Source organism: Dendroctonus ponderosae, unplaced genomic scaffold, assembly GCF_020466585.1.
Source record: "Dendroctonus ponderosae isolate FM_Combo_2020 unplaced genomic scaffold, Dpon_F_20191213v2 Dpon_F_20191213_6, whole genome shotgun sequence".
NCBI lineage: Eukaryota > Metazoa > Arthropoda > Insecta > Coleoptera > Curculionidae > Dendroctonus > Dendroctonus ponderosae.
Window position 1 is genome coordinate 6,663,101 of NW_026018814.1, and position 13,385 is coordinate 6,676,485.

Below are 13,385 nucleotides of genomic sequence, written 5' to 3' on the forward strand. Positions count from 1 at the left end.
TTCTTGACTGCGAACTTTCAAAAGCAGAGTGGCGCAGTGGAAGCGTGCTGGGCCCATAACCCAGAGGTCCGTGGATCGAAACCACGCTCTGCTAATAATTTTTGTTTTATTTGAATTATTAACTTTTTTAATTATTGATATTGTAGGATGATTATTTGGTTAAAAGCAAGGCAAAGTTGCCAAATAGTACTTAAAATTTAAAAGTATATTGTATAGAAGGTGTTTGTTCGTCTCACGGTGGAGGAGTTTTTAACGGAAATAACACAGGATTTTTCCTTTCTCTTTAGCTTCCGATCTTCTCAGTTTTTTAAAAACCCGACTGAACGATAAACAGAAGCAAGTTTATTTTCTTACTCCAAAACAAGGCGTGGTCCTAAAAAAATTAAGAGGCCTTTTCTCTTCCAAATTGAATGGAAGCTTAAAAACAATTTTATTTTCGAAGAATATATGTGGCGCTTAATTTTTTACTTAATATTAATATACGCGTCTCTGCCCACGCCACTGGTACAACAAAGAGCAAAATTACAGAACATGCCTGGTTGTTTGCACTCAAATTCTGCAAAATGTCATTAACAAACCCCTGGCGGTTTCCGAAACATTATTAAATTTAAGTTTGTTAATGACAACATTTCAACACCCAGTAGAACGAAAATTAAGGATTTTAGAACAAAATTATATTGAAGAAATTAACTCAAAATTTCCCCAAAAGGGCCAAAGGCACAGCATTTTTTTAAGTCCTCGATTCCCAGAGGTTTTTGCGTTTTTGCATTTTACTTTTTACACCCTTGTTTTCATAACCACCCTCGAGGGCAAAATCCGCAAGCAGAGTGGCGCAGTGGAAGCGTGCTGGGCCCATAACCCAGAGGTCCGTGGATCGAAACCACGCTCTGCTATTAATTTTTGGCCAAATTTGTAATATTTAAGGGTTTTGCTCGCCCTCAACAACCATCAAATCGGTGCACTCGGAACCATTTTTTTTCTGGTACACCCTGTATGCAGAAAAAAAGTACTTTCGTAAGTCCGATGTCACGATAGTGTAAAACAACCTGGTCAATTGGTTTAAAAATAAAAACTTTAATGATTTGTTTGAACATGATCTGATTAATTAAAAAAATAGCAAAATTACCATAAACCAGGAAAAGTTACCATGTCGTTAAGGAGCTTTTTCCAGTTCCATGGACATAAATAAAGGCGACGTGAAAAAAATAACACGTCATCACTATGTCCGGAACACCAATTGTTAATTATACTTCATCTATTTTAATTATAATTTGTATTTTTCTTTCAACAACTGGAAATGGCTAGTAGGCAAACGTTTGTCTTGTCTCGCCAGTTTCTGCTGCTGTTCCTCAATTATTTGCTGTAAATTGTCGATTTCTGTTCGTTGTTCATCTTTCATTGTCTCGATCAGCTCTGCGTAGTTAATTCTTCCCAGGCGGACTTTTGCACGTCTTGCAACTTCACTTTAATTCATCAAGTTCTTACCTGTTTCCACCCCAAACCTTTAACTGAGAGTTCAACGAATTTATTCGACACGCCATTTCAGAGCCAATCTTTTTACTGCACGGTCTTTGATTCAGTGCTCGAAGCAGTGTCTCCTGCTCAGCTACCAGATCTTTGGCAAAACCCATCGCTTTATGTAGCTGTTTTCTGCAGGCGCTATGCGCTAGCTGGACTTTTTTCGCAACTTTTTTCAGTCGCGTTTCTTGGACAAAAATGCTGCAACATACGGTTTTCAACTTCTTTTCCATCTAATTTTTCCATATGAAAACCGACCATGCTAATTTATATTTTATCTTTGATACACCTCCCGTCATTCCGATGCTACACGGGCAAAAATCAATAATTTAAATATTTCGTAACAAGAAATGATAAAATTTTATATATAGTCCAAGTTCAAAGAGTTATAGTCCAATTTTGAAAGCTGCAACTTTACAGATCAATAGAGAATTGAAAAGTGATATAATTTTTGCTATTAAACTTAGCTTGAAAAATGCTGGTGTAGGAAATACAGGGTGGTAAAATTTGGCAAAAAAATAAATTAATTGTGTCCAAATGGTGGAATATATTTAATTCAAATTTTCTGGCTTTAATTATCATTAGAGAAGCTTGATTTCCCGTAAAAAAGTTGTTTGAGTGGCGTCCGTTCTGATCTTCTATAACGAAAATTAGTTTTGGTTTTTTCAGTCAAATTGAAAGAAAACGCTTCTCGATGAACTGTTTTCGAACTGGAAACCTTTTGAATGTCACATAAAGAGTTTTTCAGTCCTGATGTGGTTGATTAAAATTTCTTGTTATTTATTTATTATTTATCAATTTGTGATAAGTGAAGATTTATTGAAAAGCCGATCAAAACATAATAAATATCAATATGTTATACATCGTTGAAATCATAATAAAAGGACTTTCAGAATTTGCGAACAAAAAAAAGAACGTATTTAAAAAAGTAAGGTTGATTACGGTTTCTTGAAATCGAAACGTCGAGGCAAAAAACAAATAAGGTGGTATTAATGCTGACTTATTGGTTTTAAAGTTGTCATGAAAAAGTGTAGTGGGTTTTGATCCAGCAATGTTATTAACGCCATAAAAAATAATATTGAGATTCGAAAATTTCAGTGTATTCCAAATAAGTCAGCAACAAAAATTCGTATTAAAGATCTGAATGCAATGTTATATTGGTCTTTCAATTGCCCAACTTTTTTTCCGGTTTAAACAACTTTTAAGGTTTCCGATATCCCCATACTGTTGTGCACAGGCTGAAAGGAGTTTTCTTTCTGCACTGCACTTTTAGTTACTGCTTGTTTCCTCTGCCTATAATTATAGAAACTTCCATTAGATTCCAATACAAGCGAACAATTTAAAATTAATTCGTTAATAGTTTTAAATAAATCCAGCCGACAATCTTTAGTAGCCGCTCACCCAGTAGGGTGTTGTTTTCATAAAAAAGTTTTTTTTTCCAAAACACTCCAATTCTAGTAGCTTTTATGTAGATCCTGTTACAAATCTCAGATAGCAATTCATCTCTTTCAAGTACTTATTGCCATAAATAAAAATGTCGTCAATCGATCCAATCAATCACTTATTGTCGGCTGGCCGGCCGTCTATCGTCTAGGTACGACTATATCCGGGGTTATAAACCGATTGGCAACATTGCAATATTCAGTGACAGTTCGATGTTCGGTAACATGCGAGTGCGTTACTGCAGCCCTAGTTACGCGTATTTTATCAACATGAACAATTTATCCGGCTTAAGTATAATCAAGTGCGCGTGTATTTCAAAGTGTATTAACAAAATTAGCCTTAAATGCCAATAATCCAGTCGCTTTTGCGTGTCCAAACTGGCTTACTGCAGTGTTGAAATCCTTTATAAAGTTATTGATTTTACTCTTAACCTAGAATAGTCAAGTGAATCATCCCCCTCGTCCTAGTAGGCTTGAATTTAGTGTTTTACATCTGGGACTAACCAGGATCAAGTGTATTTAACAAAGTTGTATCATGACGTTATTAGTGCATGTCTAAACAGTGATTTCGGATGATTTTCTGGTGAAATTAGTGATTTTTCCGGCTTTATGACTACTACACACTTTAAACTAAGCAATAGCTGGACTAGTTTAGTGTTTGGATTTAATTTTGAGAGCTGTTTGGTGAGTGTTTAATGGTTTTCTTTATTGTTGTCAAGGGAAACGACTGCGGATGCATAATAAATTGAAAAACGTAGGCAATTTAAAAAACGCTTTTGTGTTTACATTGATCCAAATCCCGTTATAGAAACAAATACTATCATTTAACAAAATGTCAAAGACGGCATGATTACTGTGGCTTACTGCCAAATTTGACAGTGATAGAACTCTGATATAGTTGTCAAAGTCAGATTTGCTCCGTGCAGGTTAATCCAGCTCATTCCAGCCTTTAATTTCAGTTAAATCGAATAAAGAAAATAACTTGGAGATAACCATAACCACAAGGATTAGAAATTTAAATATTTAGGAAAAACAAACAAGCAACCAGAAAATTTTGGAACTTTCTGAATGTGCTGTTATTTTGACATCTTTTTCTTAATCATTGGATTACATACATATAAATATATGCTTGAGAACTGGTGGATGCACGAAAGTGCCAGGGAATCAACCGAAGTAAAATAGGAATCAAATTGTGCCAAGTGTACAGAGTGCACAAATAACGGCAGGGAGAAACCGTATTAGTGGCAAGCCTTACTAAAAATCAAATGCACATGTGCAGATGTCAATATAACGGCGGCACTATTAGTGGCATAGTCGTAAAGGGTGTTCCATATCTAATAAAATCTTAAAAATACTGCCCAGCTGCTACCCAGCGACTGAACAAACCCAATTGTATCCCTTAATATGTAGATGCAGCTTCCAACAATCATTGCCTTCATTTAAATACCCAACATTCAATTGATTTTCTTTATTTTACTCGCTTTAAAATGCTGTTTGATGTATGGATTTTGGCTGCTTCAGACATCCTGACCTATATAACTATGTGAATAATAGGCCAGCGACTCCCACACCACAATTCATCCTGCTACTCTGCCAACTTTATTTTCGTCCCCCTTAATTTCGCTCAGTTTCGACCGCCGCCTGATTGCCACCCTTGATGCAACAATCATCCGTTTCTTCAATTATTTCAGTTCAACTACCTGGAAGTCTAAACCCTGCAGGCTAAAAAGTGACTTGACCTTCATAAAAAAATCTTTCTCCGTATCTCCATCTTCAATCAATTTTGTTTGCGTTGCTCTTCAAGCGTCTTAATCAAGGCCAAGAACCAGTCAGCAGCAGGCTTCTATTATCTGTGTCTTGTTATTAATCGTGTCAAACCATCAATCACAGCAGGATATTGAATAATTTATTTGAAAAACATCAGCCATGTGTAGTCTAGCTGGGCGTACTAGAAATTGTCTCTTATGCAAGCTTTTTCCTCTGTCAAAGTGAATTTGTTCGCTAGACCACAGGCAAGGGTGAATGACACGAACAAAGGGAGTTTAGCTACTAGCTGAGGGTGAACATGTATTTACGCCCTCTTGCCTCATTTGAATTTCCTGCTGAAAATTTCCGAAACTGATTTCATTTGTTTTCAATAAACCGTCAATCATCACTATTACTGATTGTTTCGAGTGCATTACCTCATTCGAATAAATATTCGGTAATAACATTTACAAACATGATGTTACATTGATAGTGGCACAAGGAGCTCAAATAATACACTAGCATGTCAATAGTGAAGGTTTCCTGCTTCAAGTTCAGTTTTATTGATTCAGAACGAATCAGCAGCAGGAATTGAAAGGCGTTGATTGATCAAGGTAAATATTATCAGTCGCCCGATTAGTTACATAAAGAGATTTTTACTTCGTACAGGACATCGATTAAATCAATTTTTCTATTCGATTGAATCGAGCAGCCACTGATGGTTTTCAGGTGTTTTTCTGCTTCAAATGATCTCATAATTGCTGCCCAGAACAGTCACTTTAATCCTTCTATGTATAAATGACAACAGAAATTATTCCTTTTATGTTTGACGATGTGTATAGAATCTTAAACGCTAATATCTATATCAGATCCTCAATTGGGGTTTTTTTTGGCGATGATGATGTGTAAAGAAAGGCTTGACCTCATTCTTATCTACTTAACAAATTTGTCTAATTTTGTAACGTCGGATTTATTTTGGGATTTCAGGAGTTTTTATTGATGGCATTTTTTTGCTTAATTTGAGTTTTTTATTGCAGGACGTCATGGTGTGAACAATGGACTTCGACAAGGATCTCACCTTGCAGGAATGGACTCGGGAGCAGCCGTTAGCCGTTTTGTCTCTGGATAGTGCCGATCGAGCTGTACTCAGAATAGCAGGTAATAGAAGATTTCCATATATCAAAAAACTGGAAGAAAATGGACCAAATGCGTAACTTTTTATTGAATAGTCTTTTGCGGTTTTCGGCTCGTGCTCTTGATTCAAAATCGGTTAAATTTTGTGGCCTCCGCGAGAACCGGTTCTAGCATCTCTCGACTATTATCTTTGGAAATACATGAAAAGTTAGTTTAACTACTGAAATAAATTGGTCTTCAATTATAAGGAGATGGACTATTTTTTATTAAACAAGTGAAACGCTCCTTTTTTTGAAACTTAAAATTAGGTTCCAATTTTATGATCGATTGGGAAGAGAAAAGATCTCTTGACATTTTGTTGTGCAATTGAAAAATATGATTGAAAAAATAAAAGCCGAACCATTGATTGCAGTATTGAAGTTCGCAAGTGCACAAAAAGCTCATATAAAGAGGATACTTTTCATTTAAAAAAGTAGAAAGCACCCAATTTTTTTTTAACTAAAAATTAGTTTCCAATTTTATGATCAATTCAAAAGATAAAAGGTCTCTCGACTTTTTTTGTACGTCGCTCCTTTTTCTAGTAAAAAAAGAAAAGTCCGACCATTGCAGAATTTGTGCTGCCAAGTGCTCAAAATATATTAATAAACCGGAAAATTTTAATAAAAAAAAAATAAACCGTTGATTTTTCCTAAACTAAAAAATTAGTTTCCGATTTTATCATCAATTGGGAAGAAAAAAAGTATCTTGACATTTTTTTGTGCGAGCTTCCGTTTTTGAGTAAAAAAGTAAAGGTCGAACCCTTGCGGTATTCGAGTTGCCAAGTGCTAAAAAAAACTAATGTAAACCGGATACTTTTCAATAAGAAAACCGATAAGCCCCTGATTTTTCCTATACTATTATATTGATTCTAATTTTATGATCAATTAGGAAAAGAAAAGTTTTCTTGGCATTTTTTGTGCGATGTCCTGTTACTGAATAACAAAAATAAAATCCGAGCCTTTTAATCCAAAAGTTATCAATCAGCGTCAATCAGTTGCACCAAAGCGACAAAAATCCTTAGAAATCTGAAAATTACTTTAATTTCCTTTTCTTAATAAGAAAAACTGGCGAGTTACTCTTTCAATGCGTAATAAAATGACTCGCAAAGTGCCTACATAGAGTGCTTCTTCTACCTGGGAACATCAAATGGAACAATTAAAGTATCTCAGCAAATTACCAGATGCAATGCCAAGAAACACGTTTCAACTCGCATATGCTTTTTGCTAGAAAGTAAATATTTTAACTGAGTCGGGCATAATTGTCTCTTGAAGAATGATGTGCTGCATGTCGTTCAACATGTTTTGCGCTGTTCAAATAGACTTCAAAGAATCAACAAGGTCTTGGTTGCCCTCATCTAATTGACGACTGATCTAGAAGATAATTAACCAATTTTACCTTCAGGAAGTTTTCAGCATTTTTTTCTGTTCCTCTTCTTGTGGCAACTTTACTTTCGTAATTCAATAATGTCTTGAGTCTTGGGTCTTTGGTTCATTTATTCCCAAAAAGTCTAATCAACTAAATGGCCTATTAAATCTTCGACAAACAACACTTTTAATGGGCGGATAAAATTAACACCACAAATATTTGATCGGTCTTAGATTGTTTGGCTTGAATCAATAATCACGATAGCGATTTTTCGCCTTCAAAGTTGCGCAATTAATCTTCATCTAGGAACACGATTTTCTGGCTAATTACCCTTAAATATAGGCTGGGTATCGAAGGGCTAGTTTACATGGTTAAAAGCCGGTGTAATGAATTCCGGAGCAGGATATCAGCAAGGCGATAAGGGCCCATTTTTCAATGCTTGTTAAAACATTGAAAAAGGGGCTAAAGGGACTAAGCGTATTCGTGAAGATGCACCATAAAAGTTGATTATTTTCGCTAGTTGAGGGTCGAAAAAGATCTTAAGGAAATTGTTATTTAATATTGGTTTACATCGATAGAGAAGTGTGGAGTTTCTGCTAGAACTTCACTAACTGATTTCATGTTAACCTATCTTGGTTAGCCTGCGCCAAGACAATGGAAAATAAGTCAATAATTTCTGTTTTTTTTTTTAACAGTATTGTGACGCATTCAGGACTTTTACGTTCATCGGCTATTATGGGCTATTTGCCATGTACATTTCCACTTAAAAGACCCAGTGGAATGTTCAATTTTACGCTTACTCAAATATGCAACACGTTAGCAAAACCCCTTGCTATTCTGCACAAGGTGATTTAGCTCGTAAAGTCGTAAGTTTATTGTAAGTGTTAAATATTGCAGGCGATATTTTGGGCTCACTGGGTGCATTTAACCTTTGGTGACCAGTTTTTGTCGTGGTAAACTATTAGCGTTTATGACATCAGCAGCTAAATAACAATCGAGTCCGCAAGTTGCTTAAATTTCTTTGCAATTTGCCTAATCGTCAAATACATTTGCATATTTTAGTGTTTTGGCCGGTTTACTGGTGGACTTTCCCTTAAGAATTGCCTTGGATTGGTAATGTCGTTCTAGTGCAACCTTCAGTCTTCATTTTCACTAAATAATCAATTCTGAATTGCACTGGGAAATAATAACGAGCTAATGAATCCAATGAAAACATTCTTTCAACTTTCTTGATAGTTTATAGAGTAAATTGTAAACGTGCAATGTGCAAAACCATTTTTTATACTTCAAATATCTGCTCGCTGGGCTGCTGGTGTCAATTTGACTCGAATTTCCGCTGATAGGCTGAAATTAGGTGTCAGCTTGACAGCGGTTTGTTTGCTTCGCTGCTCTGCTAGTGTCGTGTGAGACTCGAATTTCCGCTGACATTTCAATTAGGTGTCAACTTGACGGCGATTTGTTTACCTGGTTCTTCGGCTAGTGTCATTTGAGAGCGAATTTCCGCTGACATTCAATTCGATGTCAGTTCGACAGCGATTTGTTTACCTCGCTGCTTTGCTAGTGTCATTTGAGACTCGAATTTCCGCTGACATTTCAATTAGGCGTCAGCTTGACAGCGATTTGTTGACCTGGTGCTAGTGTCATTTGAGACTCGGATTTTCGCTGACATTTTAATTAGATGTCAACCTTACGGTGATTTGTTTAACTCGCTGCGTTGCTAATGTCATTTAAGACTGACTTTTTCGCTACCTATTTCAATTAGGATTGAAGCTTACGATGCCGCATTTCTAATGTCAAATGGAACTGAAATTCTGCGAATACTTGAATTATATATCAATCTGACGGCGATTTAGTTGCCTCAATAGGCTGATTGACGCCAATTGGGACTGAATTTTTCGAATATTTCAATTAAAGGATTGATAATGATATAAAATTAAACGACGAAAATTGATTGTACATTTTTGTTTTGACAAATCTAGAGCAATATTGAAAGAAATACTACTAGAAAACCTTAATATATTCAAATGTTACCATTCAAAGGACAAAGTAAATGTTAATTCCTTCTGACAAACTCGTGGAATTCAGGTAGAACCGACACGTAAGGTATCAGCTAAAATATTACAATGTCTGAAGCACCTTGAAACCCCCTTGATTGTGAACTCCGATAAACTGAAAATATACAGTGGTTTTGTACAAAGCTGCATTTACTTTGTAAATTATATGAAGCACATCATTGCGCTTGTTATTAAATAGTTTTGATATTCTTCCCTTGCTGGCAGCGATTGCAATTGCAGGTCAAAAGGCCGCAATTAGAGTTTCTACGAATGTTGCTACCATTGCAGATGAGTCAAATTTGATTAATTAAGAAGCAGAAGCACTACTCAGAGTTAAATTAACGGACAGGATTTATTTTTAACATTGAAGGCTCATTTAGAGTAATTTCCTGAATTAGTTTGAAGCGAAATTTTAACTGAATGCAGCTGAACTAAACCACATTAGCCATTGCTTTCGAGGAATTTCATTACAACTTTTTATAGCGCTGTTCCGATTGTATAGAGAAATGAGGCCAACTATTGAATCATTCATGATCTTGGTGAAATTCCGCGCAGTGCATATCTGCATCATATTGATTCCGAATTGGGCAAAAAGTGTGCATTTGTGTTTGCTTGTTGTAATCTCCTGGTATCCCTACCATGCACCATGCGTGTTAACATCTCATTTAACGAAACGTTTTCCATTTGGAATGCTCGTCTAGGTTCATTAGCTTAATAGAAAAAAAGAATCATTTCAATTACAAAGGAATATTCTAGTCTTTAATGGGAACTGATACTTTGACTCTCTTCCATTGTCTTTCCACGCAAAGTGAAATAAATGTGTGATCAATGGCAGGTGTTTTATTTAATTTCTCTTCTTAACATAAATTGTGTTTTGACGTGCATAAATAGCTGGCAATTTTGCACGATAAGCTAGCAATTGTCAGTGGGCGTATGAAACAATTGGCCATAATAAACTGTGCATTAGCATTGACGACAAGAAGCATTATGATTTAGTTGTTTCGGGTTCGGAGTGGTTTGGAAAAGCGGCACTTAAGTCATGCAAAAGGCAAGCTGTAGTATTAGGGATTTTTGATAGGAATCCAATTTTTTTATTGATTTGGAACCAGTCGGAATTTGCGTCAACTTGGCCAGCTTAAACAGTGCATCCGATTTTGATTAAATCTAACAAGGGGCAATTATTTGATTGACTTTAATTTCCAATGCTTAACAGTCTCGTCGGTTGTTCGTTTGCAAATGAAGCTAATTGGAAATTTGCAACTGGATAATACCAATTTTTATTCGAGATTAGAAGCCGTTTATGAAAGCGTTTTATTTATCCCGACTGTATGTAAACTATTCGGATGTTTCTGTGCAAAATGTTGCTGAAAATTATAGTTTTTAACGATATTTTTCAAACTACTGACATAGAAATTGGAATATAAAGTGTTTTACGTTGCCTATAACTTACTTGTGACCCTGCATATTAATATTTCGTATGTAATTTGTTCCTCTACTGATTTTGAGCAAAAATCTAAACTTGGACAAAACCTGTCAGGCGAGCGGCTTTTAAAAATCGGACCTTCTGTATCTTGTCATGTTTTAAATCCCCCGGTTTACTTATGGGCAAATTCCCCATAAAATCCCGCTACATGTTGACTACTTTTTTACTGTCAATCGTAGTGTGAAATTTCCGTAATGATACACCATATTAAACCAATGCCGAATTCCTTTCGCTTTTGCACAACTTTTCGAATAATTCCCCGTTCTATTAGTCATCATCGCTTTACACAAGACTTCTGCTTCCCCATTAACCAAATAATTGTTTTTGACAATTATCTTTCTGTCTGTACCGAATTGATTAAGATAATTTCGCTCAGCTGAGGGACCGTCGTCATGGTCTGCAGTTTGATCATCTGATGGGAAGTGTACTTTTTTATCTTTCCTGTTTTTTGCTCCGTTTTATCGGCTGGCATTTGTGGAATCCTTGACATCACATGGTGGAATTCAGTTCAAAACTCAGCGATTAACATTGAAATTTTACTATCGCGATTACCTCATAGCGATGTTGTTTGTTTGAGTTTTGGTAGATGTGAATCGCTAATTGTTGGAAAAATATAATAAATTATTGTCCTTATATAATTAACATCTCATATTAGGACAGGTTTTGCTTCATTATGAGACTTTCAATATGCAAATCGACATTTCCAAGTCGGTTTTATTACCAAATTGCCTAATTAGCAGGATGGGCTATTTAACATAGCCAGTATTCTAATTTTCATTAGTGCCGTTAATATTCCCGTCCATGTAATGTGGATTGGTATTACAAAGCTGTTGATTTATGTGAACAGAAGCGAATTTTTCACTGCTGTTATTTGACCAACTATGTGTTTTAAGACTGAAGAACACTCCACATATCTCTCCACGAAATTCTAGTTTTCATTTTGAGATAGAGCGTTAAATGGCGTGCTTTTTATGCCAAATAACATTCAAAAAAAGTTTCTAATTTTAACACAAAATGCGAAAATTCCAAATTAATGTGAGTCTTCAAAATCGCACTTATTCGTTGGCTCGTATTTAGAGAACCGGTTGAGTTACGAAATTCTAGTTTTCATTTTGAGATAGAGCGTTAAATGGCGTGCTTTTTTATGCCAAATAACATTCTAAAAATGTTTCAAGTTTTCACGCAAAATGCGAAAATTCTAAATGAATGCAAGTCCTCAGAACCGCACTTATTCATTGCTCGTATTTAGAGGACCGGTCTAGTTTTCATTCTGGTGTAGAGCGTTAAATTGCGTACATTTTATGCCAAATAACATTCTAAAATTGTTTTTAGTTTTCACGCAAAATACGGAAATTTAAGATTAATGCGATTCTTCACTTTTACTTGTTGAAAATCCCCACTGGACTGGGATTTAACACCTGCCTCAAGAACAAGTGCTTGATAGATTCGGTGCTTTTATCTGTCGAACAGTGTTCGATCGGAATTGTTTATGCTCCAGCGGAGCCTTACTTAAGTAACTGTCTGCGACCTGTCTACGTTCATTATGCCATGGTTCGTTGGGTACCGGCAATGCTTGGGTACCTGCCGTAGGCAGCTTAATTTACCGCTTAATTAGGGCCCTAGTGCAAACTGTTTAGCCCTTGTTAAACTCCCCGCCCCTCCGGCGTCGCGACCTTAGTTACCATGGAAATGCCAGGTTTGTTGTCAGTGGGACTCGACAATTTGCACGTTGGGGATAGTGGATTTTTAAACTCATTTAATAATTATTTCGTAGAAAAATTGTTTTAAATTTACCGTTCGAAAGATGACAATGCACATTTCTCTAGAAAGCCCACACGATTTATCTGCAATCAATTTCTTCCACACGGAAACGCGAAAGTACCCACATATTAATAACAAGTTCTGCATCGTTTTTACCAGTCGTCCACGTCTGAAAGGTGGCGCCCACCATTTACATTATACTATAATTTACTATAAATAATGCGCGATAGATTTATTTTCTATGGGGTCGAGAGCCGCACCATATACTCACTATATGGAAAAAATATTGAATAGATTATGGAAAAACTGAAAAAGCTTTTAAAGCCGGGAAAAGGCGCTTGAAAAGCTTTGAAGCTTGACACTAAAGCGGAAATGTTTTGTTGCATTGTTTTGTGGTATTGGGTATTACTTTTTGAGTTTCTTGTGTAATTTAAATAAAACACGCATAGTGTTTTTGCGAAAGCAATGGAATCTGTTTAATGAAAAATTTCATTTAGAATCTTTTAAACAGTTTATCGCTCTTATCAGTTGTATAATTAATAATTTACAGGCAAATCAGCTGTTAATGTTCCTCTTCCGATTACACATATTTATCACCTACACTTAGTAAATTGGTAGTGGGTGAGAGAATTAATTCTTCATATCGTTGGTGTTATCAAAAACTAGCCAGTCGAGTGTTGTTTTAGATATTTTACTTTCATTATTAGGAAGTAACACATTTACAGCGCTTTATCCCTCTAGAAAAGCTTTAGATGAAGAATAATATTGTGAGAGTTCAGAGTGTTTCAACACTCTGAAATACACTCTTGTAAATCGTTCTGAAACCTGAAAAATTCTAAAAGA

At 35.7% G+C, this 13,385-nt stretch overlaps 2 protein-coding genes and 2 non-coding genes across 7 annotated transcripts in view; 3 read left to right on the plus strand and 1 right to left on the minus strand.

The window, feature by feature from the left end:
- The window catches only part of LOC109540441 (venom serine protease-like), a 29,041-nt gene that overhangs the window by 10,816 nt on the left and 4,840 nt on the right, over window positions 1-13,385 (minus strand). The window lies entirely within an intron of this gene.
- Window positions 23-94, plus strand: Trnam-cau. Its single transcript has one exon. It is a non-coding gene; the product is annotated as a tRNA-Met (tRNA).
- On the plus strand, window positions 822-893 carry Trnam-cau. Its single transcript has one exon. It is a non-coding gene; the product is annotated as a tRNA-Met (tRNA).
- Window positions 3,194-13,385, plus strand: part of LOC109540437 (microtubule-actin cross-linking factor 1) — a 125,510-nt gene continuing 115,318 nt past the window's right edge. For 2 of the 4 annotated variants that reach the window (XM_019908812.2, XM_019908818.2), the window contains exons 1-2: window positions 3,194-3,644; window positions 5,744-5,864. In XM_019908812.2, coding sequence (XP_019764371.2) covers window positions 5,762-5,864 — 103 coding nt within the window. In that variant the 5' untranslated portion in view covers window positions 3,194-3,644; window positions 5,744-5,761. The remainder of the gene's footprint in view (window positions 3,645-5,743; window positions 5,865-13,385) is intronic. The other 2 variants (XM_048667623.1, XM_048667625.1) reach the window with 1 other exon arrangement.